This window comes from Tauraco erythrolophus, chromosome 4 (genome assembly GCF_009769465.1).
Source record: "Tauraco erythrolophus isolate bTauEry1 chromosome 4, bTauEry1.pri, whole genome shotgun sequence".
Classification (NCBI taxonomy): Eukaryota; Metazoa; Chordata; class Aves; order Musophagiformes; family Musophagidae; genus Tauraco; species Tauraco erythrolophus.
Genome location: NC_141468.1, coordinates 29,048,876 through 29,076,509, shown reverse-complemented (window position 1 = coordinate 29,076,509; position 27,634 = coordinate 29,048,876). Strand labels below are relative to the sequence as shown.

General features: G+C 39.7%; 1 protein-coding gene across 1 annotated transcript in view; it reads left to right on the top strand.

Annotated features, from left to right (window-relative positions):
- The window catches only part of CFTR (CF transmembrane conductance regulator), a 118,927-nt gene that overhangs the window by 80,989 nt on the left and 10,304 nt on the right, over window positions 1-27,634 (top strand). The window contains 7 exon segments of the mRNA XM_086609914.1: window positions 1,258-1,511; window positions 2,337-2,416; window positions 8,208-8,358; window positions 9,465-9,692; window positions 12,025-12,125; window positions 20,126-20,368; window positions 24,077-24,232. Of these exon segments, the coding sequence (XP_086466040.1) occupies window positions 1,258-1,511; window positions 2,337-2,416; window positions 8,208-8,358; window positions 9,465-9,692; window positions 12,025-12,125; window positions 20,126-20,368; window positions 24,077-24,232 (1,213 nt within the window).

Sequence of the window (27,634 nt, the reverse complement as noted above, 5' to 3'; positions counted from 1 at the left end):
TGTACAATTTCCTCTGCTCACCTTTGAAAAATTCCCAGAAGTTGCAGGGTCAGGCAGATGAAGAGCATACTGAGCAGCGGTCTGGCTTTTCCTGGGTTCGTGCTTTTGATCCCTGTTTTTGTCCTGCAGTGCTAAGTCTGTATGTTTGAGTATAGAAAGCATATAGTGACTTAGGTCTGATCTGTAGGATGAGAGATTTATGTTGATGTCCCCTTACAATAAGTCATTAAGGCTTTTGATTTTTATAGTACACTTGAAGCATTTTACTTCCATAATGTTTCAGTTTTTTCAACACCTAAATTATTTTTTCTGGTTAAAAGAAGCAGGTGCGTTTTCCTTGATTAGACTAGTTTTGTCATAGTGTCATAGAATCAGAATGATTAGGTTTGGAAGGGACCTCAAAGATCATCTAGTTCCAAACCCCCTGCCATTGGCAGGGACACCTTCCGCTACACCAGGTTGCTCAAAGCCTCATCCAACTTGGCCTTGAACACTTCCAGGGATGGGCCGTCCACAGCTTCACTGGGCAACCTGTTCCAGTGCCTCACCACTCTCACTTATATCCAATCTAAATCTTCTCTCTTTCAGTTAAAAGCCATTGCCCCTTGTCTTATCACCACATACCCTTGTGAAAAGTCCCTCTCCAGCTTTCTTGTAGGCCCCCTTCAGGTACTGGAAGACTGCTAGAAGATCACCCCAGAACCTTCTCTTCTCCAAACTGAGCAACTCCAACTCTCTCAGCCTGTCTTCATAGGAGAGATGATCATTGATTGTCGTTGATTAAACAGGCAGTAGATTTGCAAAAGACTACCAAAGCAGTACGTTTTCACAGTAGTTTGGAGAACACTGTTGGAGGGGTCTTAGTTATACACCAATGGCATAATTTCCTTCTCGGTAAAAATCCTTCATTGCACAATTGCAACCAATTTCAGAAACACTACAAGTGCTGGGAGGCACCTGAATCACCAAAGGTATCTGAGGAGGTGAATAAGCCATTTCTTGCCTTGATCCCTGAACACACGCACACACGCACACACACACAGAGCAACTTTGCCTTGGTGGAAGCTGGGTTAGTTCATAATTTATATTTCATATAATACAGGACAATATTTTAAAAATGACTGGAAATATATATAACTAACCATTAATACAATTTTAAAACAAATGAACAGTGCTATTTGTTTGGTAGAGAAAACAAAAGAGGAAAAAAACCTGCATTTTCCAGCAATGCATTTATTTTTGATTTCCATCACACAGAACAGCTTTGAATGCAAATGAAACACAATCAGATAACAGTACCTTTGACAGACCTGCTGTGATTGTCACTGACACTAGCAGCTACTACATCATTTATATCTACGTGGGAGTGGCAGATACCCTACTTGCCATGGGATTCTTCAGAGGTTTGCCCCTCGTGCATACGCTTATAACAGTGTCTAAAACTCTTCATCAAAAGATGGTACATGCTGTTCTTCATGCACCTATGTCAACATTCAACTCTTGGAAAGCAGGTAACTGAGATGGGGACTGACTGATTCATGTGTGGGTTTCATTTCAGTTAAACAGTTTTCAGTCTGTTAAAGGATACTGTTGCTTTCCATATACATTTTTAGTCAAGCTGCATGTTAAAAGTTTGCCACCTAAAGTAATTTGTGAATCTTTTAATGAGCCTTGATTGCACTTTGAGTGTGACATATTTCAGTTGTCAATTCTGATTCTGAAGTATCACCTTATAAGCTGGAGAAAATTCTTAACTGTTTGAGGCAATAAAACTAGAATAACTTCTAATGAATAGACTTCATCTAAAACTGCAATAGAAAAGATATAGTCAGCTGTGTGGTGAGTGACAAGGAGTCAGGTGTGGATGATAAATAGTGCTTTATTTCATGAATAGTCCTACTAAAATGGCATAAAACATCAGTTAGTGTGAATAATGGTATGCATATTCAAATTTGACTCTGGAGTTGATACAGAGTTCATTATATAACTCGTGCGACAATTTCCGACTCCCACTGTACATGAAATTCTTATCTCATACCCTTCTTACCGGTGTATACTAGATTAAAGGAGACACTGGTACGTTTTCCTGGTTTTTTTCCAAGATTCCAAGAACTGAAACAGAAGTTGTGGAGCCAAATTCCTCCGTGGGGAAAGAAGATGTAGTTTCACTAAACTGTAATAGAATTGCTTGTACTCGAAAAAAAAATCTTGTATTTATCCTTAATATTTTGTATTCAGAAAAAGTTGTACTTTTTGTTAAAGTAATAAATGTAGGATTTTGGGAGTATTAAAATGTTTGACTCTTTCTTCTTGTTTTTTTTTTTCTTAATTCATAGGTGGTATACTTAACAGATTCTCAAAAGATACGGCAGTACTGGATGACTTGCTTCCACTTACAGTATTTGACTTCGTTCAGGTTTGAAGAATAGAAGTTCTAAATTTTGCTGTCTTATAGCACTGTAAAGTTTTGGTCGTATATCATGTGAAAGAAATCATATTAAGAAGAAGAAATAACAACTGGAATTAAATCCCTCTTCCTTTTTTTTCAGTCTGTATATATATTTACATAGCTACTTATCTTGTAAGTCAACTCATTGCTTCTTTTTTGAGTACTTGCCTATATGTGTGCCTTAACTGTTTGTGTGCAAATCACTTTTAGTACTCAGGCTCAGAAACATTTTTTCCCTGCAGACCTCTACAGTACAGGTATCCTTGCTGCTGCTCACATTCAACTTAAAAAGTATGAAGGGCATTTCTTAGTTTCTTTCAGTTATCTTGGCTCAAAATTGACATTTTTTTCATGCTATCCTTTCATTACATTCAGTCATTTTCATGACTTTACAACCTTAGCGTCTTCTGTTGCCAGTTTGCTAGCATAAAGCTTGAGTTACTTCTTCTCTTTTCTTGAATATATTCTTGGTTTTTCTGTTCTTTTTTCTTCTGTGGAAGCTCTTACAGGCCTGCCTTATTGGGCAGTTTGACCCATGATGATGTGCTTTCAACTCTCAGTTGGGGAGTTCTGCTCTCTTTCTTTTTTTTCCTTTTTTTTCCCCCCCTTCACAAGTTTGACTGCCTAATTTTATCTTTTATCTTTCTCATCTTCATGACTTTCCCTGAGTCTCTGGGATTTAAGCAGAGTCTGTCAGATACCTGATAACTGTTTGTGATGGAGAAGAGCTTTAGATGACTCTACTTCTTGGAGTCATTTTACATCCCTAAGAGCTGTAGAATTGCAAACTTTTTATTTTTTGGATAGAAAGGCTTGTTTCCAGCATACCTTCTGGGAAACGCCATGCATTGCAAAATCTTGAGTTTTGAATGACCTTCCAGTTCATCCACACTGAAGAGAACATTGAAGAAATGCAGAGATAGAGGCAATTCTAGAGTTTCTCAAGGTTTGTTTGCTCCCCATTCTGTCTTATTCTGAGACATTCTGGCTCTGTGTGGATCTCAGCACCCCTCATTACTGCCCCACTACTAATGCTGCAATTCCAGCTTTTCCTCAGATACAGCTAGTTCCTAGAACCTTTGAAAAATAAAAGCAAATGTTCCCTGGCTCTCCTGTACCTCTCTACCTTTATTTAGAAGAAAAGCAGGCCCGAATTAACCAAACTCTGCTGCACAGATTGCCTGTCTGCATCTGTGAGTTTGCTCTGCTTTACAGTTCCTACCTATATGATGATCTAATCAAAACCAAATCCTTTTCCCTATATATTGGAGAAATGGATATAAGCCAGAACATAGGAGGTTCCACTTAAATATGAGGAAGAACTTCTTCACAGTAAGGGTAACAGAACACTGGAACAGGCTGCCCAGAGAGGCTGTGGAGTCTCCTTCTCTGGAGATGTTCAAAACCCGCCTGGACGTGTTCTTGTGTGATCTGATCTAGGTGGTCCTGCTCTGGCAGGGGGATTGGACTAGATGATCCTTTGAGGTCCCTTCCAATCCCTAACATTCTGTGATTCTGTGATATCTTTGTTAGTAATTGATAACTTTGGCTCATGACTTTAGAAAGGCCAGGGCAGCTCCACTTGAAGGGGTTCAAGGACATTACAGCTCTGCTTCATGTCCTGCTGATGTCAAGAAGATTTGCTGAATGAGTAAACATGTACATCGAGACCTTCTCTGAATCGTTAATTTCATCTTCAGTGTTATCAGGATTTGCTACAGTCTTTTCTGGTGTGGCCATTTTGTTCCTGATTTTTCAGATCTGCCAATCCCTAACGTTCTGTGATTGAGGATATTATTCCAAAATTATTTTCGTTAGTCTGTATCTACATTTTAAACTCTCTACAAGAAACTGACTAGTTTTTCATGTTTTCAAGGATAAAGAAAATCCCTAGATTTGGCTTTTCTATTCCGGTGCCTTTCAGAGTCTAGCCTATGCTCTAATGTCCCATAGGTTCACCTCTGTCTCCTCAGTCTCAACTGCAGAGGCTCCTAAACATGCATGATAAGCTGCCCTGTCTTTCCAGGTTCTTCTGATGAAGATCATTGAACCTACCCAGTGTCTTGAATGCTTTTTACCAGTCATCCTCTCATAAAAAATTCCTTCTGATCCTCTGTAGATTCAGACTTGTTTGGCAACTGCAGACTTCCATGGACTCTGCTAATGAACAAAGTTAGATTCTTCTGAAAGATACAGAAAAGTTACACATGTGACTTTCTCCGTCTGTGCTGATTGTCACAGAGTCACAGAACATGGAAGAGACCCTTGGGCCTAGGAACTGGGACCTCTTCTACCACCCTGCTCAAAGCAGGTTCAGCTGGAGCAGGTTTCTTGGGGCCATGTTGGATTCTGGATATCTCCAAGGGTGGAGACTCCACAAGTTCTCTGAGCAGTCTATTCCATTGTTTGACCATCCTTACAATAAAAATGCTTTTTCTTATGTTTAAATGAAATTTTGTGCATTTCAGCTTGTGCCCATTGCCTCCTATCTTCCCACTGGGTGCCATTGAGAAGAATCTGACTCAGGCTTATTTGCCCTGCCCCAAATACCTAGTGGTATTTATACAAATATAATATAATTTTTAAATATACATAATTTATAAAATTATTTGCATATATGCATAAATATATAATTTACATAAATATAATAAATACTATACTATAACTTATGCAAAGTTATAAGATCCCCCTAAGCCTTTTCTTAAGGCTAAGCACTCCCAGCTCTATCAGCCTGTCCTTGTATGTGAGATGCTCCAGTCCCTTTATTTCTCTGCCCGTGGCAGGCGGGTTGGAACTAGATGATCTTTAAGGTCCCTTCCAACCCTAACCATTCTATGATTCTATGAGCTTCAAGATCTTTCACTGGACTCACTCCAGTATGTCTGTATCTCTCTTGTACTGGAGAGCCTACTCCAGATACAGTCTCACTGGTGTTGAAAAGAGGGGAAGGATCACCTTTCTTGATCTTCTGACAATGCTGCTGCTGTCAGCCTCCCTTGCTGTAGGAGGGTGTTGCTGTCTTAGAGTCCACTAGGACCCCCAAGGCCTTCTCTGCAAAGCTGCTTTCCAGTCGATCAGCCTCCAGCCTGTACTGGTGCAAGTGGTTATTCCTTCCCATGTGCAGAGATCTACAGAAAAGGTTAGCCTCTAAATGTAGTCAGATGCCTAAATCTGAGTCTGGTGGAGATGGAGACATAGTCTCTGCTAGCCTTCAATTTATGTTTTCATAAGTTCATCCTTCTGACTTCTGAGCTTTTCCCAAGAATTTGACACAAAATTTTACAACTGGTTCTTACTCCCTCTTCTATGAGAATGAGCTGGTAAATGACTCTGGTGAGCTTCTTGTTTAGGGACACTGCCTCCTTCTCTGTTGCAGCTGTGGATGTCATGGCATAGTTTTTTCTTAGAACTTTTATGGGTGTTAGACATATCAGGGGCCTTCTCTTTTAGGGAGCAGGGCTTTTTATCCAGGATAAATGAGACTTCTGGATGAAAGAGGCCAGGGTTACTCTCCAGTCACTGGGATATACCCAATTGCCCATAAAAGAAGAAGCTGTATCAACTTTTACATCAATGACAAGAGATAATATCTCTGACAGCCATCTGTCCTGTAGCCAGATAATGACTGCAGTAGCATTAACACTAGTTTTAACACTCATCTTAGTCTTCTACCAGTGCTTACAGTGGGGTCATCGTTTCTTGGAGATCCTTCATGTGAGATACTGCTAGCATATATTGCTTGTCCCTAAGGTTTAATACAGTCACACTCAAAAGGTCATAGTGAACTCATTTGACATTTATATCTGTGGTCATGACTGGTTTTCCCTAAATGATAAACCCCCATTGGTTAACCAGGTTGGCTCCTGCAGTCAGCACCACCCTGAACCCTTACTGAATTGATGTCTCTACCACCAGCTGCATCTTCCAAACTAGTGACACAGAGGAAGCACTGGAATGTGTCTCCCCATCTGGCCTCTATCCCAGGCCTGAAAGCTCAGCACCTGGGGCCACTGCAGTGCAGCACTGTGGCTCTTAACTGGGCTGCGTGAGACCTCTGCTGCCATTCCCTGACCATACACCAGTGTAGCTGACGTGTGTGTTGATTTTTGCTACCTTTCTACAGAAGGTATCATCTGCTGTTTGACTTTGCACTTATTTTGTGTTTGGAGGTTATGAGATAACATAAATTTTCATATACAACTTTTTAGTGAAATAACCATTGGACCAGCAGTGAGAACAATATAGCATCACAGTGGCCTTTGCAAAATTTGAGTAAATGATGAAAACAGAAATTAAAACAGTCACTGTGTGACTGTGTAATCTCAAGTACTATGAGACTTGTCTCAATATCAGTTGAACAGCTCATTTGCTTCTTAACAATTAGAGATATGAGAGGTACTAAATTATGCAGTTTGAAATAATGAGTAAGCACAAATCCACTCTTGCATTGCTACAGACCAGTGCTGTACAGCCTGCACAAGCATAACCCATGTGTGTCACCATTCTTTTAAGAGAAATGAGGAAAATAATGAAATAAATTAACTAGTTCAGCTGTTACAGTAATTTTTTTTCGTAAACTTTGATGCTGCTGTGGCATTGCTCAGAAACCTGAAACACACCTGTTCATGAAAGACATCTGACTTGGAGTACTGGGAATTGAAGTCGTTCCTTAAATTTATGTGGATGTAGTAGGAAAAGCACCAACTGCAGGTTTATTCCTAATGTGAAATTAGTTTTGGTTTTCATCTGTTTCTTTGCTGACTGGTCATTTGCAGTGATGTTTCAATGCAATGTTCATCCTTTTTCCAAACTGTCCATTTTCAGTTGCTTTAAACTGATAAGTTTGCAAGTTGAAGTACTTGTTTAGTGAGAAAGGTAACACGCTGATAGAATGCAGAGCTTTGCTAGTCTGTATACACTGATATACTTGATTTTCAGTAGATTTAGGTGTGAGATAAAAACAGTATAAGTGATTAAGGTGCTTTTAGAGTGAAGATCAAGAAATTATTTAGCTACATGTCTGGAGCTACTGAGGATCAGGTTTTATGAGAATGATAGTAGTCTCTGGTGGATTAAATAGATTAATTTTGGAATGTTTTTGTTCCTTTTGAGTCATCTGTCACCTTAAAACATCTTTTTATTCTCCTGAAACTGCTAATTTTTCATAGCACAAGTCTTCTTATGACTTATTTCCTGTCTTCTGATCAGGAGCAGTAGTAGTGCTAGTTTCATATGTGGGTTACAGTCCCTTGAGCAAGTGATGATGTGTGACTTCCCACTTTTTCTGATCCTCAGAAAAACTGCTTAGCCCAGAACTTGCAGGAGACTGGCACTGAGCTCCTGACAGTCTGGCACACCTAGTCCAGACAAGACACGGACAGTACCCATAGATGTGGGAGGTGGCTGCAGGTATTGCAAGTGTCATTCTTACAATTTTAACTGGAGAAGGAGTGCCTAGCTGCCATTGTTTTTGTGTGGCTTCATCATTTAGAAGCCTGCAATACTGGTTGTACTACAGAAAACACTTCTTCCATCTGTTAGAGAAGATGGCAGCTTATTCCAACAGATTATGGATCTGGTCTCGATTATTCATGATCTTTCATGGAGGTTTGTTCTCAGCTGCAAATCCTATTTAGGTTAGCACTTTATGTTTGGTGAAACAATCCATAGTTGCCATGGGAAGGAGATTCATCACCAATCTCTAGTCGGTAAAATGGCAAGTTTACTGTATCAATAGTGTTTTTCTTTCATTCTGCAGTTAATACTGATTGTGATTGGCGCTATAACAGTAGTCTCAATATTGGAACCCTACATCTTCCTGGCATCAGTGCCTGTGATAGCAACCTTTATTGTGTTAAGGGCATACTTCCTCCACACTTCTCAGCAGCTGAAACAACTGGAATCTGAAGGTAGGAGCAGCAAAATTGGTAGACTTCTAAATCCACAACAAATGAATTGAGAAGTGATTCATCCTTTCACCTCTTCTTTGCCTTTTCTCTTGCAAGATGCCATTGTCTCTGGGAGCAGAACACATATTTCATTAAAGCCAGTGCTGTTACTGATCCAGCCAATACTGAGTGCGCTGCTGCCGAAGAGCAATGGAGAAGATCTTTTTAAAGCTGGGTTTTATCACCACTGCAGCTGAAAACAAATAAAGTCCTGACATACAGTTTTCTTGAGAATAAACATAACTTGAAGAATTGTGGTCGGACTTGATATGTGCCCTATGAGTTTGTTTCTTTATAAGAAAAAATTACAATGGATATATCTCGATTGCAAAGAATTCTTATTTCTGAACAAATTATTTGACTAAATTTCCTTTTTCTCCCTTCATTAAGAGCCTAACATGTTCCCAATAGAATGGAAAACCTCATTCTGAAGTGTGGGTTTGCAGATCAGGCACTGTGGCCTGGCTTAAAAACAAACTGGCAGATCCTCAGCAAATCAGTCCTGAATTGCGAACACTGATGATCATCTTCCCTTTTACTTAAGTGTAATTCTGAAGTTCCTCAGATCTAAATCTAAATTTCTTTAATGTTCACAGGGATCCAGCATTGGCTCACCACTTTTTATGTAATGCAAGATCTGCTTAAAATTACCATGTCAGTACAGTTGAATCCAGAGCATTAAAGTATGCTGTCTGTGCTAAAAAAACTTCACTTGGTGGAGTTACCAGAATTGCAGGAATTCGTTTTGGCTGGGGAGGAGCCACCTTTCTCTTGTGGTGTCTTACAGCAGGCCAGGAGCTTTCCCAAGCAGTATGCTAACTATGAAGAATTAGCGTGATCCCTTCCTGGCAATACACGGAGTGGAGTTTCAACCATTCATGCAAAGACTCTTGTTGTGTATCCTGTGCTAGGATTATTTCAGTGGCGTACTCCAACAATGTATCGAAATGGAACACTGACCATGGTTACACTGCTGTGAGTTAGAGCACAGGGCTGTGTATTTGTGTTATATCAAAGATGTTTGCTTGTGAGTGTTCATGATGTTTCTCATTTAAACGCTTTGACAGCTCGGAGTCCGATCTTCACCCATCTTGTTACAAGCTTAAAAGGGCTGTGGACACTGAGGGCTTTTGGGCGGCAGCCGTATTTTGAGACCTTGTTTCACAAAGCCCTGAACCTACACACGGCAAACTGGTTCCTCTACCTGTCAACACTGCGCTGGTTCCAGATGAGGATAGAAATGATTTTTGTTCTCTTTTTTGTTGCTGTGGCGTTCATCTCTATCATAACTACAGGTACAGTAACTTTACTGGATTACTGAAATGGAAGTCGTCTGCTTCTGTTTAACAGCTCAGCTTTAGAAACTTCTGAGGCAAATAAACCATTGGAAAATTTAGCAGACATTGGAGTCACTGATTTAAGTATGTCATTATAGTAAACAGAATTTAATTAAAATAGAAATTACACCATTATTATCTGCCATCTGATGTTGTAGAGTACTCATTAAGGGATTAAGCTGAAAATAATAACTGAAGGGACAGAACTTTCCTTTTCTTGACTGTAATTGCTGTAAAAGTAATCTTGTGTGTTAAACCACATTAATATAACCACATTAGCATACTGAAAAGCTTGGATGTTGATTATCATCTGTATAGCTCAAAGTTTTTAAGTCAATAGTGATACCTGAAAAGGAAATTGAACTTTCCAAGACTCATTTTGGAGTTTTAGAAAGCAGGTATTCTTTATGGCAGTGCTGGGTGCACGGGGGATATCTCCTCCTAGAGTGCACACCTGGCTTCTGGACAGAAAATTAGTTATGCACTACAATCAGGCATATTCATAACATGTTTACATATTCTTAAACAATTGGTTAATTTTCTCTCGCTTTACATGTAAATTACTTCGCAGGCTCAGTTCTCTTGCTCAAAACAAGTCTTGGAAAGTTCAATTTCCTTTTCAGGTATCAGTAGAAGTTTATATTCCTCTATTTGCAAATGGCTAAGACATGGGAAGTTGTAATGATCTTTTAAAGCCACACCAATAACAGAAATAGTCATCCAGTTCTCTAATTCCCAACTCACTGACCCATTTTCCAATGTGAAGTTTTGCAAATACCCCTCAAAATTCCCTTAAAAATGGCACACCACTCCTAGTAAACCCAGTACATGAATAAGAATCACTCTATACCTTTCTATCCTAGTTGTATTTGAAATGCTGCTTATGGCTGACCAGGTGTAGCCAGTCTCCAACAAGCAGAGAATAGGACAATAATGTTCCCAAAATCTTGGAATAATTTCGTTCTGTGGAAAAACTCAGCGGGTTTAGCTACAGATTATTTCAATTACAGTTTTTAATTCACTATGCTTTTGTTATGTATGTTTTTTTATTTTGATTCTTACGCATTATTGTCCCTCTCCAAAGTTTTACACTGAACTTTGTGTGCAGGATCTGGATGCAATTTCAATACTACAGTCCCTGATGAACAGGAATTTGCTGATTTTGTGAAGGAAGTTTTTAGTTCTAACAATGTCCAAATTCCATTTGATCATACTCCAGTGTTGAAAAGGAGTTATAAAAAAGTGTACATTCTATGAAATATTGCATTGTTTACTGAATGTTATCCTCTATTTCTTGTATAAGGAGCACTCCTGATTCTTAGGAAAAAAAAAATCCAACCACACAAATACTTCTAATTTTTACTTTTTGCACGCAGTAGTTTAGATTTTTTTTAGGAAAACTGTTTGTCTTGCTGTTTTTCTGGATATTTTATATGAGAAAATGGGTTAGAAGCACTTTTTTAAAATGTGGAAAATTGTCATCTTGCCACTATTGTAAGCTTTTCTGTTACAGGTAATAGGTCCTTGGAACAACACTAAATTTCTTTTCTTAATCTGTCAGCTTTCAGGAGGAATATTTTACTTTTATTGTTCACTTCTGTAATTACTCTCATCATGATATGTCTATAAGCCAAAACAAGAGGAAGTTTGTTGCAGAAAGCCATGGAAGAAATGGAGAAATCATAGAAAGGCATTTGGCTTAAATTCTCAATTCCATTTAACACATAGTGAGCTTAAAAATCAACAGTAGGGTAGTTTCAATGCTTATATTGTATTGTATCAACTCATAAAGGAAAATCCCTGGAAAATCCAATGCTTGTTAATAGCAGACAATTAAAATAAAAGAATTTATATCTGCATCTTTGTAGAACATTAAGGAGAACATGTCCTCTGTCCAAGAAATGAAAATGTAAACTAGTGCAACTATTTTCAATTTTGAAGTTGTTAGCTGTGGTGTTTTAGTTAGATAAGAGTCATTTCACAGATTCGTGTGTGTTGGTAAAAGGACATTGAAATCAAGATTGCAGAAGCCTGCTTCTGTTTGCAGCTTAAGTACCAAGATTTAATTTTTTCTTCTGCCAAAGCAAGATCAGGGTTTCTATTGAATTCAGTGCCAAAGCCAGCTGTTTCACTGATTATTAGCTCTCAGTCCTTTGTATAATTAACAAATCCATGTTTTCTCCATGAAATAGAAGAGAATGTGGTATGTGTTTTAAGATATAAATGCTAATTTCCTGATTTCTATTGGCTTTTTATTTGCAGATGAATTTATCTGTTTTTCTCTCTGCAGGTAATGGACCAGGTAAACTTGGCATTATTCTTACTTTAGCTATGAACATCATGGGAACCTTGCAGTGGGCAGTAAACTCAAGCATAGATGTGGATAGTTTGGTAAGCATAAAATGCACTGTGCTGTGCTTTTCTTTGAGGAACTGCCTTACTTTGTTGATTATGGGTGTTCAGTGAGTTGTTTTCAGAGTTGGATATCAGGCAGATGTGTCAGAAAAAGTTCTCCTCATACCTTTCATAGCAACCTATCAGCTTTGATACAGCACGAACTGAGTTTTTCTATGATCAGAAATTTTCCTGGACTAGAAGAGGCAACAACAAATAATTGCATTTGAGGATTCAGATTGCAGATATAGCAGTGATGGGAAAACTTCAAAAACGCTTGGAGTTGTTTTGTTATGATTATATGCCTTAGCAAGGTATAGTATATGCCTTACCAAGGTATAGTATATACCTTACCAAGGTATATAATATACTTTACTTGGTCTGCTTAAGAGCTTTGCACAGAAGATCACACTGGATGTTTTTGAGCTCCTTCCATGCAAAATCAATAGTGATTTAAAAATCTGTGCTAGACTTTCCTAGGGGTCTTTTTCTGGTTTTATGTAAAATACCCTCCTACATAAGGCTTTGGAGTTGTACATGTCTGTGCCTTTAATTTGCATAGTTAGTCTGTCAGTTAGAATGGGCTTCAAAACAGAATATTTCACAAGGTTAACTCATCATCACCTATTTGATGAGATATGAGAAGCAGACAGGAAGCTTATGGAAGAATACGTTTGTTCTCACGGTTTTCATCATACCTTAGCTTAAATGTATGGAAGTTTTAGATGTTATTTTTATATGTAATAGTTACTTTTCTCTTTACACTTCAGGCATTCTAGGATTTGTTTTAGACTGAATTCTTGTAACAAAATACAGTAGTCTTATAAACAAGAAAAAAATTCTGAGGAAAAAAGTCTCCTACATCCAATCATACCCTCTCTGAACCCTAATTTGTCTTCTCGAGCCAACCATTTCAGTATTGGAAAACAAATAGCTTTTACAGCAGATCTTGGAGACCATTAAATCCTGATTAGCTCAAATGAGTTGTCATTTAAAAAAAATAATAATTGGAGCAGACGGTGACAGCGAAGGAATGTTTGCCAGTTCGACATATTTTTTTTAAATAAGTGATTCAACCACATTCATCCTGAAGGAAATCCTTAAGAGCCCCAAAACTGGGAATTAAGCACTTACAACATCTAATCTCTTGTTTATGCGTGTGACTGGTGATAGTCCAGAAAGCTGACTGCCATTCAGGGACACATTTTTTCCCTATCCACCAATTGTTTTATGCTGACTCTTTCTTTGCTTGTTCGAACAGCCTGTCTTGAAGGGCAAGCACTTTGTGAAAGGGCTTCTTTGCCGTAGCTGCAAGACATGCCAAACTGCAGCTGTGTGACTGATAATGAAGTAAAACTCGCTGTTGGTAAGGCACAACAGCGACAACAACATTCAGTCAGTGCTCGTTTTTAAACTCCATCTTAGCCCTCTAAGGCGCAATGTGATCGCTTTCAGTGTGACAATCTGTGTAAGAATCATGTGCACGTATTATCCGCCCTAATACAAACGGAAGGTGTTTCACAAGAGTAACAGAAAGTATTACTGTAGGATTCAGAGGGTGCTGGACACACTAGTGTTTTAACAAAGAAGAACTTCCCTTTTTAAAAAATACAGTGATGTTAAAATGTCATCTATTAGTAGCAATGAGGAAGTAACTCCCTTTCCCCTGAAAAGAAAGTCTCAAGTTGATTTTCTTTGTATTAAGACAAACTACTGTACTGGAGCACCAGTTATGTTATATTAATGGTAGCCTTCTTAGGTGCATCAGTTTATAGGTGGATCCTCTGGACTTCTTTTAGCAGTGGATAGCTGCTCATCCCCGTCCCATAGATTTTTAGGTATCCCAGATGACAAACTAATAGATATTGCTGGCAGGATGGTTTTCCTGACATTCAAAAGCTGCTCCTGTGCACAAGCGGATATAGCTTCATGGTTCCAAGATAATAAAACTACTTCACTGAGTGATGCAGATGTATTATTTCCCACTCTTTGTATTCTCTACATTTAGCACTTCCCTCTTTAGAGTCTTTTACAATTATTTGGTTATAGATGTCCTGCAAAGGCTTGCATGTGTTCCTGAACTAGTAGCCTGTTTGGTTATACTGTATTTTTCTGTCAAGGGGTGCTTTGAAGCTCCTCACAGGACCAGATTGACTAGAATTGACAGATCTCCACATGTCTCCAGTTACAGATATGCATGCACTGCTCTAGATGACATCACTCTTGCCCTTCCTTGAGCAGCTGTGACATCCATGCTTACAAGCCTGCACACAAGCGTGCCTGGGTGTGTAGCACATTTGTAGGTAGCAGTCTTTGGTTGTCAGATAAACTGGAGTTTTCTGCAAGTGGTTGAAACCCATGTCCAAAGGCATAGCTGCTGTAATGAGTACATAACATTAAGCTCATACTGAGTTATTTTACAAGATATGCAAGATAAGGGACATCAGTGAAATAAGTGCAAACAAAAGGACAGGAAGGCAGAGGAATGGGGAAGCAGTATCACATGAAGAAGGAAAAAATGTACGGGAAGACATACTGGCCAAACAGATGAGTATGTGGCAAATTTGACTTTATTCCACACAATCTCCTTCTTGAGCTTTCCATGACACTGGCATGCATATTGAAGAAATCTGAGTTTCTAGGTTGCATTTTGTTTTTACATACTGTGATATTCTCTTCAAAGCAATTTCTGTTGAATTGGTTTGGCTTTAACTTAAAAATCCCCATTGTCTTTTAATACCCCATAATGGTTTTGGCATTTCATTCTCTACGGCCCTGATACTTTATCTGCCCTGTTGTGTTTTTTTCTTTTTTAAAAACATATGTGGTCACTCTGACAGCTATCCATTGTTTCATTTAAAGCTACCAGTTAGGCTGAATTTATCTTTTCACTTTGATCCTTTCTGCTAATATCCCCTTAGCAGATTTTCAGTCTTTTTCTTATCCCTCCAGGCAGTCTTGTAGTATTTTTAATTTTTTTCCTTCATAAGGAAATAGAAAATAATTTTTCCAGTAAGCGCTGCTTTCACAGATAAGCATTGGCTAGTCCCAGTGGACTGTTTTAGTGCTTTATAATGTCCTCCTTCACTGATGTGTATCCTGCAGTAGCAGCACTGTAACTGGGAAGGACAATTCCTTTTATCAGGGAAAGAGAAAATGCCATGCTTTTACTGTTGCCAAGATTACTTATGTAAGGAGATATAAAAAGAATCCCCAAAGAGATATTAAAACCACACTTTCTAAACCTCACAGTTCCCCACCCTGTACATCAGGGATGCTGAAGAATTAAAGTAGTACATGGTAGAGAAGAGGACCAAAGGAAAAATTAGGACTGTGAAAAATAATGGTGCTTTTTCTGCTGGTTTTCGTGCTTTTGTTTTTCCCTGCTATTTCTCCTTTAGCCTGTTCAATTGGTATTTGTTTAAAACTAGGACATGATCTTAATATGCTTTTTACTACTATCAGCAGAAAACCCGAGAACACTGTTAATTTCTGAAGTTTAAGTAAACTAAATATTTGACTGTAAAATCTGCATCAGAATCACAGTTCTCCAAGTGAGGTGGTGGTCCTCTGGAAAGGAACAGAGTCAAGAAAAACCTAGTAGGACGTTTCCTTTTCTGCCTGCAAAGCAGTGTGAGAAAGAGCAAAAAATACAGTACAAGTTTGGCATGAACTAAATATTTCATTTTTGCAGTTTGGAAGAGGAGTATATGTCCTATAAGTGCACCCAAAATGTAACAGCAGAAGATGTGAAAACTCAGTAAAAGCATATGGTCCATCTGCATTGACCCAGTTTTTGCAGTGACATAATGCACAGAGTTTTTTTACAACATGAGCCATTGGACCAACCTCTCACAGAATCTCTAAGTTGCACACTGCACTTTCCAGACAGCGTGTTTTTGAGGAGGTGGTGTGTTGCAACGTGGTCCTTGAATACTATCCATGTCTGGTCTGGAAGAGGGTAACTGCTCTCTTCTCTTTCTAGCAGAAGAGAACGTAGGGCCTGATGAAATGAATTGCATTAGATTACTTGTAAAATAATTACTTCTTCCACTTTCGGAAATATATAATGCATATTGTATTATGAATTCTCCTTCAACATTAAGAAGAGTTTAAGTGATATTAATAAGAAAGTAAATTAAAGAATTTGCAATGTTATTAAAACCTCAGTAAAATACAGTTAGGCAAGGCTAAAAATAGTGTATTATGCTCTAGATATTTTTAGATGGAAGGAAGTAGTAAATACACTTCTTTATTCTAAAGCATTAGTTAGAGAATGTGAATATAGCAGGCACATTGCTGATGGGAATAATGGGTAAGAAACTTGCTGTCATCTACACTATACCTGTCATTATGAATGACAGAAGATTTCTACCTGTGAAGGGAAGAATGGATATCTTTGTAAAATGTTACTGACATTTATGCTGCATTCTGCCCAGATCTAAATCGTAATTCAAATTACAAAACCAGGGAAGCATCCTTTTAAATTGATTTAAAGTATTAAGCTGTCTAAAATATCTGCATATGAGATGTGACTGATAAATCTGTCAGGGGAGCTGGGACACAGAGATGAAATTTTCTGTTGTAAGGGAAGAGTCTTTGTCCAGCTGTTTTCATAGCAGATTTTAGCTAGTGTTTAATTGGGCAATTATAGGGAATCTCTGCCTGTACAGACATTCACAGCTCTTGATGAAGCCAAGAAAGACCTTCATTTCTGAAGTGGCAATATTTCTATAAAGATAAGATTTCTGAAAACAAGTGTACCATCAAACACTGATGAAAATAAATGCATGGTGCTCATTGTGGGATTTACTGTAGACAGTCAGACAGGAAAAAAATTGTCAGTCTGATCCAAGGTCTTCCTGTTCGTATCACCAAAATGAGATGACGTTCATATATCAGCATGATGGTGACCATGCCTTTCCACCTTGCACAGTGGTTGAGATGGAAATTGTAATCGATAGGCTTGGGTATTAGCATGCTTTTCAAAACTGCTGTCACAATTGTGTTTCAAGATGCTGAGATGTAAGCTATGATCCCAGTATTTCCTTGCATTGTGTATAAATTTGCTTCCACATGGAAAATCCACCTAACAATATTTCAATCTGGATCGAAGAGCAGGAAGGAATGGTAATACATCAAGTAGAATCACTTTGCAGAAGGAATACAAAAGCAGTTAAACAAGGCCAAAGATGTAAAAAGGGTTTTCCACAATGCCACTAAAGAGAGATATACTACTGGGAATAGAGATTAGAGAACAAATGCTAGTAATAAGGCCTAGCTATTCCTGGATGCAGCAGTTATGCAGGAATCATTCTATTTATTAATTAATTTTGCTAAATAATTTCTGACCAGTAAGAATTGACACTATCTTATAGTTTACTCTTGTTGTTTACAAGGATAAATGTTGGTGAAATGAAGAATCTAGTTAATTACGTTAGCTGGACTAAAGCACTTAGGAATCTGAATGTAAAGTTAGGTTACATCTTCTTCAAGTAAGCAGCTGAAATTCTTTTCCTATATAGCAGGAGAAAAATAATAGAAAATTTTGGAGACTCTAGGACTACCAGCATGAACAACATTCTCTGAAAGCATATTAGAAATGACAGCCTCTACAGAAGGATTAGTTAAAAAACCCAAACTGTGTGTTGGAAGTCAAGATAGAGAAAAGAGACTTGACAAAATCAGAATAGACTTGCAAATGGCCCAAATTCTGGACAAGTACTCAATCTCAGTTTTCAGTAAAAGGGCAGTGTTTAATCTGGGGAGTTGAAACTGGAGCAGAAGGTTGAAATGGGATTTACAATATCTGAGGTGGAAATTATATGCAAAAAAACCCCTAGCTGTTGGCATGTAACTGAAGCACCTGAGTTAGAATCCTAGTCTTCCTAAATTTCCTGTGCTGTTCGTGGAGGGATACCCCTGAGTCAGTCCATCTAAAATCAGAGTCTTCAAGGAAGTGTGATTGGGTTCTGCAGTGGGACATTTCAGTTAAACATGTGAAACCAGGCTGGAATGGTTCTGCCCCATGCGTGTAGACGAGGTGACGCTGGACATCCTATCCTAGGGTGCAGGAAGAACTGGCTGAGAGGCTGGAGATCTGGTAATGGCCACTTCAGATGAATCCACCAAGATGCCAGTGGTGGTGGCAGGTTATAGAATAACAACTGTCACTTTTGGTTAAGAAGGAGAAATGGGAAGTCATTGATGCCACCATTAGTTTGTTAGTCTGATGGCAGCAGTCTTCAGAAACTATTTTGAAGAAGTAATTAAAGATGCAGTGCTTGCAGAGTGAATTCACTCAGGTTTGCTGACATTGGGGTTGCATCAGACTGTCCTGATAATGGTGTTCAGTGATTTATTTTCCAGACAAAAATAATGTAGCAGATCTCTTTTGTCTTCAGGAAAACATGGGCTGTGGCTCTGTTTCAGAAATCATATAAATGAAGGAGATCAGGATTATTACAAGAACTGTAAACTACTTAATGAGTTGGACAGAAAGGAAATGGCATTAAGCTGTAAGTATTAAGCTGTAGGAAGGCTACTCAACAAAGATTAGATTCATGACTGAGCTCATTTTAGTCTTTTTTAATACTCTCAACAAAGAAGAAAAGTATTGTGTTGAAGAAATCTACCAAAGACACAAAGCTGAAAGGCAATGTTAGCATGAAGGATGCTGAGAGTTGAAAGGTATTAGGTAACCTCAAATGGCAGATATAAAATAGATTTCAGTAGCTGAAGTGCAAAGACTTGAGTTTAGGGACTGCTAAGAATAACCTTAGTTGTAAGTAACGATCTCCTCAGTTAGAAATGGCTAAAATGGAGGAAAGCTTGGCTGACCACTACTGAATCAGAGAGTGACTGTAAGATGTGACTGTGAAGAAAAGAGCGTATGATGCTCGATGTGTTAATTGAGATACTCCCAATATAGATAGGAAAGTATGAATGCCTTTGTACAATGTCCTTGTGAAACATCCTTCAAAATGCCAGGTACTTTCTCGTCAGACAGGAAAGATTAATTTGAAATGGGATGTTTGGAGAAGAAGAACATATGTTAAGAAAGAGACTTAAACCTGGATTTTCTTTAGTCCTGGAGAACAAAGGGTGACTGGATCTAAGATAGCCCTCCATAAACAATTGGAGAAAGCAGCTAGGAAAAAGAACTATTTAGAATTTAAAATTGATAAATTTCAAAGAACAAACTGGTCCATAGACTTTAAAGTATATTTTCTAACCACCTAAGCAGTGAAGTTCTAGCGAAGGAGATGAATTAACTATTTATTAATTGACCCTTGACTCATTAAAAAAAATAAAAAAATCAAGAGGATCTCTTCTAGTCCCGTGCTCCTTTGAAAATTCACCAAGACTGCTACTAGCAACTTCTGTCTGAAGTTCATGAACTACAGGACTTGATTATTTCACCTAATATATATAATAACAGTTATAAAATTATCATGGAACCTCCTACTAATATTTGGTAAAAAATATAGATAATTTCTCATAAATACTCAGATGTTAATGTCTGATGCTTGTTCCTCTTTACTTGATGCTACTGCTTTCCATCTTTCAAATTCCATACAGTCTGCTGATCTTTGGAGATCAATTATTATTCAAGATCTTCAATTATTGAGTTGGGCAACCCCCTATAAGAGGAAGGATTTGAAGACTCCAAGATTGCTTTCATGATCATATTTTGTTTTCATAAATACAAGTCATCTATAGTTTTCAAAATATATTTTAAAGGTAGAAAGAGCTATTGTGTCCATTTAAAAAGGAGGCAAGCAGAATCATGTGTTGGACCAATGTCAGTAGTACTAGAGCAATAGAATCTAGAGCTCTATACAAGAAGTATCCTACCTTTGAAAATTTTATCATGATATAACTTACAGAGAAAAGAGACTCACTATTCTGGCTAGGAATTAGAAATAATTTGATTTCATTTATTTTGACAGCTAAGCATTAATTACAATTAGTATACTGTTTGTTTTGATTCGTAGATGCGGTCTGTCGGACGAATATTTAAATTCATTGACATGCCAACAGAAGAGACGAGAAACATTAAGCCACAGAAGAATGACCAGCTGTCAGATTCCCTTGTAATTGAAAACAAGCATGCAAAGGAAGAGAAGGACTGGCCATCTGGGGGCCAAATGACTGTGAAGGACCTTACAGCCAAATATGGTGAAGGAGGAGCTGCTGTGTTAGAAAATATTTCGTTTTCAATAAGTTCAGGGCAGAGGGTGAGACACTGTTTTGTTGTGTTTGATCTAACTACTATTAAGCTCAACTATAGAAGTGTCATTATAAACCTATTCGTTGACTAAAGAGTAGGTTGAGTTTGGTAAGGTTTTGTAAATGAAATTCATGCAAAACAAAGTAATCATCTAAAGCACGTGAAGAACAGAAATGTCTGGTGCCTCTCTAAAAAGAGCTCATCTGTAGGATTACTGAGTACAAACAAAAAAGGCAAGGAAAATCTGCCTTTGTTATCCTAGAAATCTTGAGACTATTTACACCTCAGTGAAGCACAGTGGGGATGTTTGCTGGCCATGAGGAGCAGAATATACTGCTAAAATACATATGCAGCACTTCCTCAAGTTATATTCCTGTGCCCGAAGTTGTCCACCTTCTCCTTCTGGGGAGAGGGAAGCTTTCTGGTGAGCGCAGGTGCTGGGAGCAGCCTGACCCAGGTGGAGCAGGGCACAAAAGAATACCCGCCACTGTGCCAAGGGTAACGCACCGCTGGCTCCGGCGGACGGAGGGTGGAGGTGCCGTTTCGCCCGTTCGATGAGGGCTCTACGCCACCCGAATTATTATATAACAAACTATAAACAACTCTGTTCTTCAGAAGATTGACAAACCTCTAATTAATCTTCATGCGTGTTTGAGGTTGCATTCAAGAAAGAGCTTTACTTTCAGGACAGCAATCAGGCAGAGGTTTAACACTTTGCTTTACGTTCATGATAAAGGACCATCCCCCATGGGGCGGGAAGAAAGGCTCGCGCGATTTCCTGAGCTAGAGCCATATGGATGAAGAAGAGATTTTAACTCTCCCACATATATGAGAAAACAGGTTCAGTGACAGCTCTCTGACCTTGCCACGAGGCAGCTCTTTGCTCCTAGTTTGGATAGCACCAGTCTCTGCCAGGTTTGGTAGATCTGTCTTGGTTTACCTGAACTGAATGTTTCACCTACAAAGTTTTAGGGCATCAAAATTTTGAAACCAGGGGTCTGACTTCCTGTAGCGCCATCCTGAAACCACTCTGCCTTTGGAAGAGAGGTACCTGTGATTCCTGGAGCGTGGAGGTGCAGGTGCTGCTGCACTCTGGTGGATTTACTTCCTGGAAAATCCCTTGAAGCAGTGGACTATGGAAAATGAAATATTGTACTGTACTGTACAGATTTGTACTGTACAGAGAAGGCAGAGCAATTAAAACAAAGATCCTTTTTTAAATGGCTATGATTTAGAAACTTGATCCAATTTTGGTAATGAACCCTGGACTCAGAGGTAGCATTTCCAGAATTGGAGCGTGCAGTTTAAACTGGAGAGGATTTGTCTCTGTCATGTTGGGAAGCACATGTGAAACGAACAGGAAAGGGGAGAGCTCTCCTCTGCTGAGGGGGTAGAATAGAATAGAGTAGAATAAGACTATTTTTGTTGGAAGAGGCCTATAATGATCTAGTCCAAATGCCTGACCAATTCAGGGCTGACCAAAAGTTAAAGCATGTTATTAAGGGCATTGTCCAAATGCCTTTTAAACACTGACAGGCTTGGGGCATTGACCACCTCTCTAGGAAGCCTGTTCCACTGTTTGATCATCCTCTCAGTAAATAAATGCTTCCTCACGTTCAGTCTAAACCTCCCCTGGTGCAGCTTTGAACCATTCCCACGTGTCCTATAGCTGGATACCAGGGAGAAAAAATCAGCACCTCCCTCTCCACTTCCCCTTCTCAGGAAGCTGTAGAGAGCAATGAGGTCACCTCTCAGTATCCTTTTCTTCAAACTAGAGAAGCCCAAAGTCTTCAGCTGCTCCTCCTAGGACATCCCTTCCAGCCCTTTCACCAGCTTTCTTGCTCTCCTCTGGACGTAGTCAAGGACCTTCACATCCTTCTGAAATTGTGCGGCCCAGAACTGCACACAGTACTCAAGGTGAGGCTGCACCAACGCTGTATACAGTGGGATAGTCACCTCTTTTGACTGGCTGGTTCTACTGTGTTTGATGCACCCCAGGATGTGGTTTGCCCTCTTGGCTGCCAGGCCACACTGCTGACTCACATTGAGCCTGCTGTCAACCAGCACCCCAGATCCCCTTCTGCAGGGCTGCTCTCCAGCCACTCCTCTCCAAATCTGTACTTGTGCCCAGCATTACTCTGTCCTAGGTGCAGAATCCAGCATCATCCCATTAATCATTGCCTAATGCTCCTATCTATCTAGATCCCTCTGCAAGGCAACTTGTCCCTCAAGAGAGTCAACAGCACCTCCCAGTTTGGTATTGCCAGCAGACTTGCTAATGGTGCATTCAGCTCCTGCATCCAGCTATTCAATACATTCAATAAATGCATTGAAGGGAACTGGCCCCAAAATTGAACCCTGAGGAACACTGCTGGTGACCGGTCACCAGCCTGATGTGTCACCATTCACTCCAACCCTTTGAGCCCTGCCGTTCAGCCAGTTCTTCGCCCAGCGCACTCTGAACCCACTCATACCGCGGTTGGACAACTAGTCCAAAAGGACAGTTCTGTACTACTGTGAAGGACAGTTTCAAAAGCCTTACTAAAATCCAGAAAAACTACATCCACCACCTTGTCTTCTCTTCATCCACTAGGTGGGTGACCTTGTCATCGAAGGAGATCGAATTAGTTAAACAGGACTTTCCTTTTGTGAATCCATGTTGACTGTGCCTGATGATTGCATCATTCTTTAAATGCTTTTCAGTAGTACGCAGTATAATCATCTCCATAACTTTTCCAGGAACTGAGTTTAAACTAACAGGTCTGTAGTTCCCTGGGTCTTCTCTCATGCCCTTTTTGTAGATTAGGATACAAATCTACCCAATCAATAGATTGAGTCAGTGCAACACAGCACAGACTGCTCATTTGGTTCGGAGGCCTGAGGTACTGTTACGGAAAGGATGCCAGGCAGCAGGAAGAAACCCCTCTTCCCATTCACGTGTATATCGTCACCCTACAAAAGCAGCCCACGCTCAGACAGGACATCATTAGCTGTGTAAAACCCAGCTGTTAGAAAAGGCAGTATCTCAGCATTTGCTGGTGGTTGCTGCAGATACTGCTTGTTCTAGAAATATATTGGTGCAATCCCACAAGGAAAACACAAAATTTGAAAAAAAACTCATGTATTTTGTTTCTTCCCACCTGAGAGGTAAGGAAAGGCAGCATCAGCTGGGCAGGTTAAGGACTTGCATTGCTGCTTGGAGGTGAGCGATGGCATGGTGTGTGCTGCGACCACTGCCTCAGACCCAAGCTGACCCACTACAAATTCATGGTCTGATCAGAGTTAGGCCCTCTGTTTTCAATTATATGGAAACGAAGTAGCTTAGTAGTGTGATTCAAGTGCACTGCCTACTTGGTTTTTGTCTGCTGGATGGGGTTTTGCTGAAGAGGGCTTCATAGCGAAAGAAAGGGGAAGGGCACAAAGAGGTGGACTAATCAGTAAAAGATACTATATTAGCAAATTTCTGTTCTTTGGCTAAGGAGAGACTAACATATTTTTCATCTTAATTAATTCTAACAAAACAAACGAGTCTGGCCCAGTGTTTCGTTCAGCCCTTGCTGTAGGCTTTTGTCATTCTCAAATGAATGACGTTTACTATCCCATTGAGATCTACTTGGATCGTTCTCCACTGCTGAGATCTCTAAGTGTTTCTGCCTTGGTCTGTGGTTAATATATGAGCAGTATTAAATGTTTGCTCTTATGATTTGCATTGCAGGTAGGTCTTTTGGGAAGAACTGGTTCAGGAAAAAGCACTTTACTTTTTGCATTTTTAAGACTGCTGGATACAAAAGGGGATATCCAGATTGATGGAGTCTCCTGGAACACTGTCGGTGTGCAGCAATGGAGAAAGGCATTTGGAGTGATTCCTCAGGTAATAAGATTATTGTATATTTGTGTGCCTTTATTTTTGTTGGTTCTGTATCCATATGCACATAGTTACCTTCAAGCTGGAAGTTAATTGTTTTATGCTGAGAAACGGAAACAAAACATGAAGATTTTGTGAAAAGAGGACTGGGACGGATGGGTGTATGCAATGATTCACAGCAAACTCTACTTTTCTGGCTTTCTATGCCACTTACAAAAGAACTCTTATGTGAATGGGAAGGTACAGCACACTCAAACAGAAGTGCTCGTAGCCTGCTTATCCTTTCACCTTTGAAACAGTCTGCATGTTGATTCAAAATAAGATAGTGCCACCTAAAGAAAAAAATACAATCAGTGGTGTTCTCAGCTACTGTTTTCTAAAGCCTAACGTCACATATTATGGTTAACGTGGATACTATACATTGCCTGTTTTCCCTGACAGGCTTGTAGCGGAATTACTGCGTTTCTCATGTTTTACTAGACCACTAGCTGGTCTCCAACTTGGACTCCTCACTTTTTTAGCTGTTACTTCTCATTACCTCATATACATTGTACAAGTATAAGGGAGCACTTCATGTTATTTATGCTTGCAGCTGTCCCAGCATATGGGAAGTAAATCCATTTCAGAGATGAAAAAGGAAGCAGCTTGTCACATGGGTTTAAGCACCCTAATCCTCTAAAATAACTGGAACAAGAAAAACAGTCTTAGGAGAAGCAAACAATTAAACCTAGGGCTTCTGAGTCCCTTGCCAATGTCCCTGCCACTGGACCAGTGTCCTATATTAGTTACAGCTCTGGATTATTTGTCTCAAAAATGAACATTATTGGGTGCATGCAGTAACACTAAAAAGTGATGGCTTACTGTAAAGGTAGGAATGAAAATTGATGGAACAAAGTGTGCAATTTTCGTGCCATGTTTTGTATTTTTGTTGTTGAAAGCTATCAGTCCTTTCCAACAACACCGATACAAGAGTAACACGCATTTGCCTTCTCTTCTTCGAAAGCTATACACTGGATAGTTCTTCAGCTACTAAACATACATTATCTTTTCTATAACAATGTTCATTCCTTTGGAAATCTTGTGAGTGCGGCAGATTAATTCAAGTAACAGGTGATTGCAATCTTACTAATGTGTCACTTGTGATACCAGGAGGCAGAGGGACATCAGTTGCAGATCAGCCTGCCACGCTGCATGGGAACATGCAGTCTGTCCTGCCTTTATCTATCCTCGAGAGGTGGCTACTAGCCCCAGAGATTGGTAAGAATGGTTTAGTTCTTGGTCATCCTGATTAGCCCACTCCTTGAGAGGCTCACAAGGAGTAGACCAACCAGGATGACCAAGGATCTCCTTTGACTGTCAGCTGTCAAACCCTTACTGTACTATTCCCCTCATCCTGTCTTCACCGTAAAGGAGTTGCCAGCTGCTTTCTGTGCATATTGATTTGTTCCCAGATAGTCTACTGTCTTAGAAAGGTGGTTACTGTCTTTCTTAGAAAGCTGATGAGCTACATTGAACGTGTGTATGGTATAAAGCTGTTGTGCACTGACTACATTAGGCACTTTAAAATAGTTGGAGACACTCTGAGACAGCCAGCTGATTTAACTAAAAAACATGCTGTCAGGTTTATGTTTTCAAAATAGTTGTTTTCTTTCCCATAACCATCATAGCAGAGCAGAGGTCTGTCTTCACTTTCACCCTCTGTTGGGTATGTAGGCTAAATTCTGCTTTCTACCACTACAACAAACCAAGCTAATGGTGGTGAAGTCACTAATGCGACTGTCACTCAGTCACTGTAGCCACTCGTGATTTATTTCATTGTCGTGGAGGTGGGATTTAACTCTGACCGAGGTGTTCCTGATGGCACGATCTTGGCTTTGGTAACTCTTAAAAGATGCTGGAATACTCCTGCTAGAAACACAAGGGCTTTGATTTTGGAAACACAAGAGGGACTCAAAATTTAGTTTTTCTACTTAATGATCACTTTTGAGTTGTGATAGCTTCCCCTTCAAAAACGTTATCCCACAGTAGCCTGAGTGGCATTTATTTAAAGTAGGCATGCAAAGAAGGCGCAACTCTCTCCCCTCTCTGCATTTCCACAGTAATGCTCTGAAATTTCCTCAAAAGTAGCAATTTTTTAGCACTTTGACCTTACCAGAACAGACCCTTTCTTCACTACCAAGTTATACCCTCAAGAAAGCAGAACCGAGAGAGCATGGGTGAGTCCACTGGTTAGATTTGTCTCTTGCCTGAGCTCTATCGACAGCCTGGTTGGTTACACGCTGTCTCCTGAGCTGAGGCTTGCTTGGCAACTGCCCTTTGATAGCTGACATGTTGTCAACCTTTCTGTCCTCTCCAACATTTTCACACCTATCCATTTCTGTAAATTTTTATTTCTTTGTTATTGCTGGTTCAGTTCTGCAGCATGATTGTTGCTTGCAAGTATGAAAAAAAGTCACCCCTTCAGACAGAGGCAGCTATGCAGTGAACTGCAAATGCAGCTGCATCTGTGCATGTATAACAGGTATGTTATACAGCTGTCCTCCAAAGGATGGCTGTATAGGCTGAAGGATGCTTTTACCAGTGTGAGCTATGTCTCTGTTGTGAAATTCTCCTATACAGCCACGCGTAACTTTCTGTATTGGAAGGGACTTCTCTGTCTCTCCCATAGTCATCCTTTTGCTCTTAGCGCTTTCTTCCTTTGGGATGTGGTTGCCCAGCAGGGTTTCTGCTTTCCATCTCCAGCTGTCCTGGGGAAGGCATAAACTGAGAAGAAAACTGAATGCTTGGTAACAAGTAGCATCGTTGTCCCAGTGAAAAACATGGTAATAATTCTCATAGCTGAGTACTCGCCGTGGAGTTACTAATGATATAGAAAACATCATTCTGCAGCCATCAGCAAAATGCCAGTGACATTTATTAAATGAGCAGTGTAACTTGCCCTCCTGCTTATGAGGTGCATTGTTAGTTCATTGTTAAAATTACACATTTGGTTCAGTTTGGAAGTCCCTGATATTTGGATCAATGCCAAAAAATCCCAGCCCTCCATTCTCTGGAAGGTCACGAGAATTGCCAGCCTGTTTGCATGCTTCAGCTCGCAGCTCCTATCCCAAAGCCTTGCCAAAGAACTGCACATTATGCCTCAGAAGTTCCCACATTCAGAACAAAATGAAGTTTTCACCAGCACTTTCCCAGCAGGGAAGAGAAATTGCATATGCCACCCTGCCTTTCCCAGCAGAACAAAGGGAGCCTTTTGTTCTTTGCCATTCACCTATGGCTACAGAATGGGGAACTAAAAAAAAAAAAGTTGCCTTTCCTTTCCTGGGATGCTGGCCTACAGCAACACCTGGATATTCGCCATCCTCAGGAGAAGCTTGCTAACAAAAGAAGAACAGAATTCTACCTGAGGCA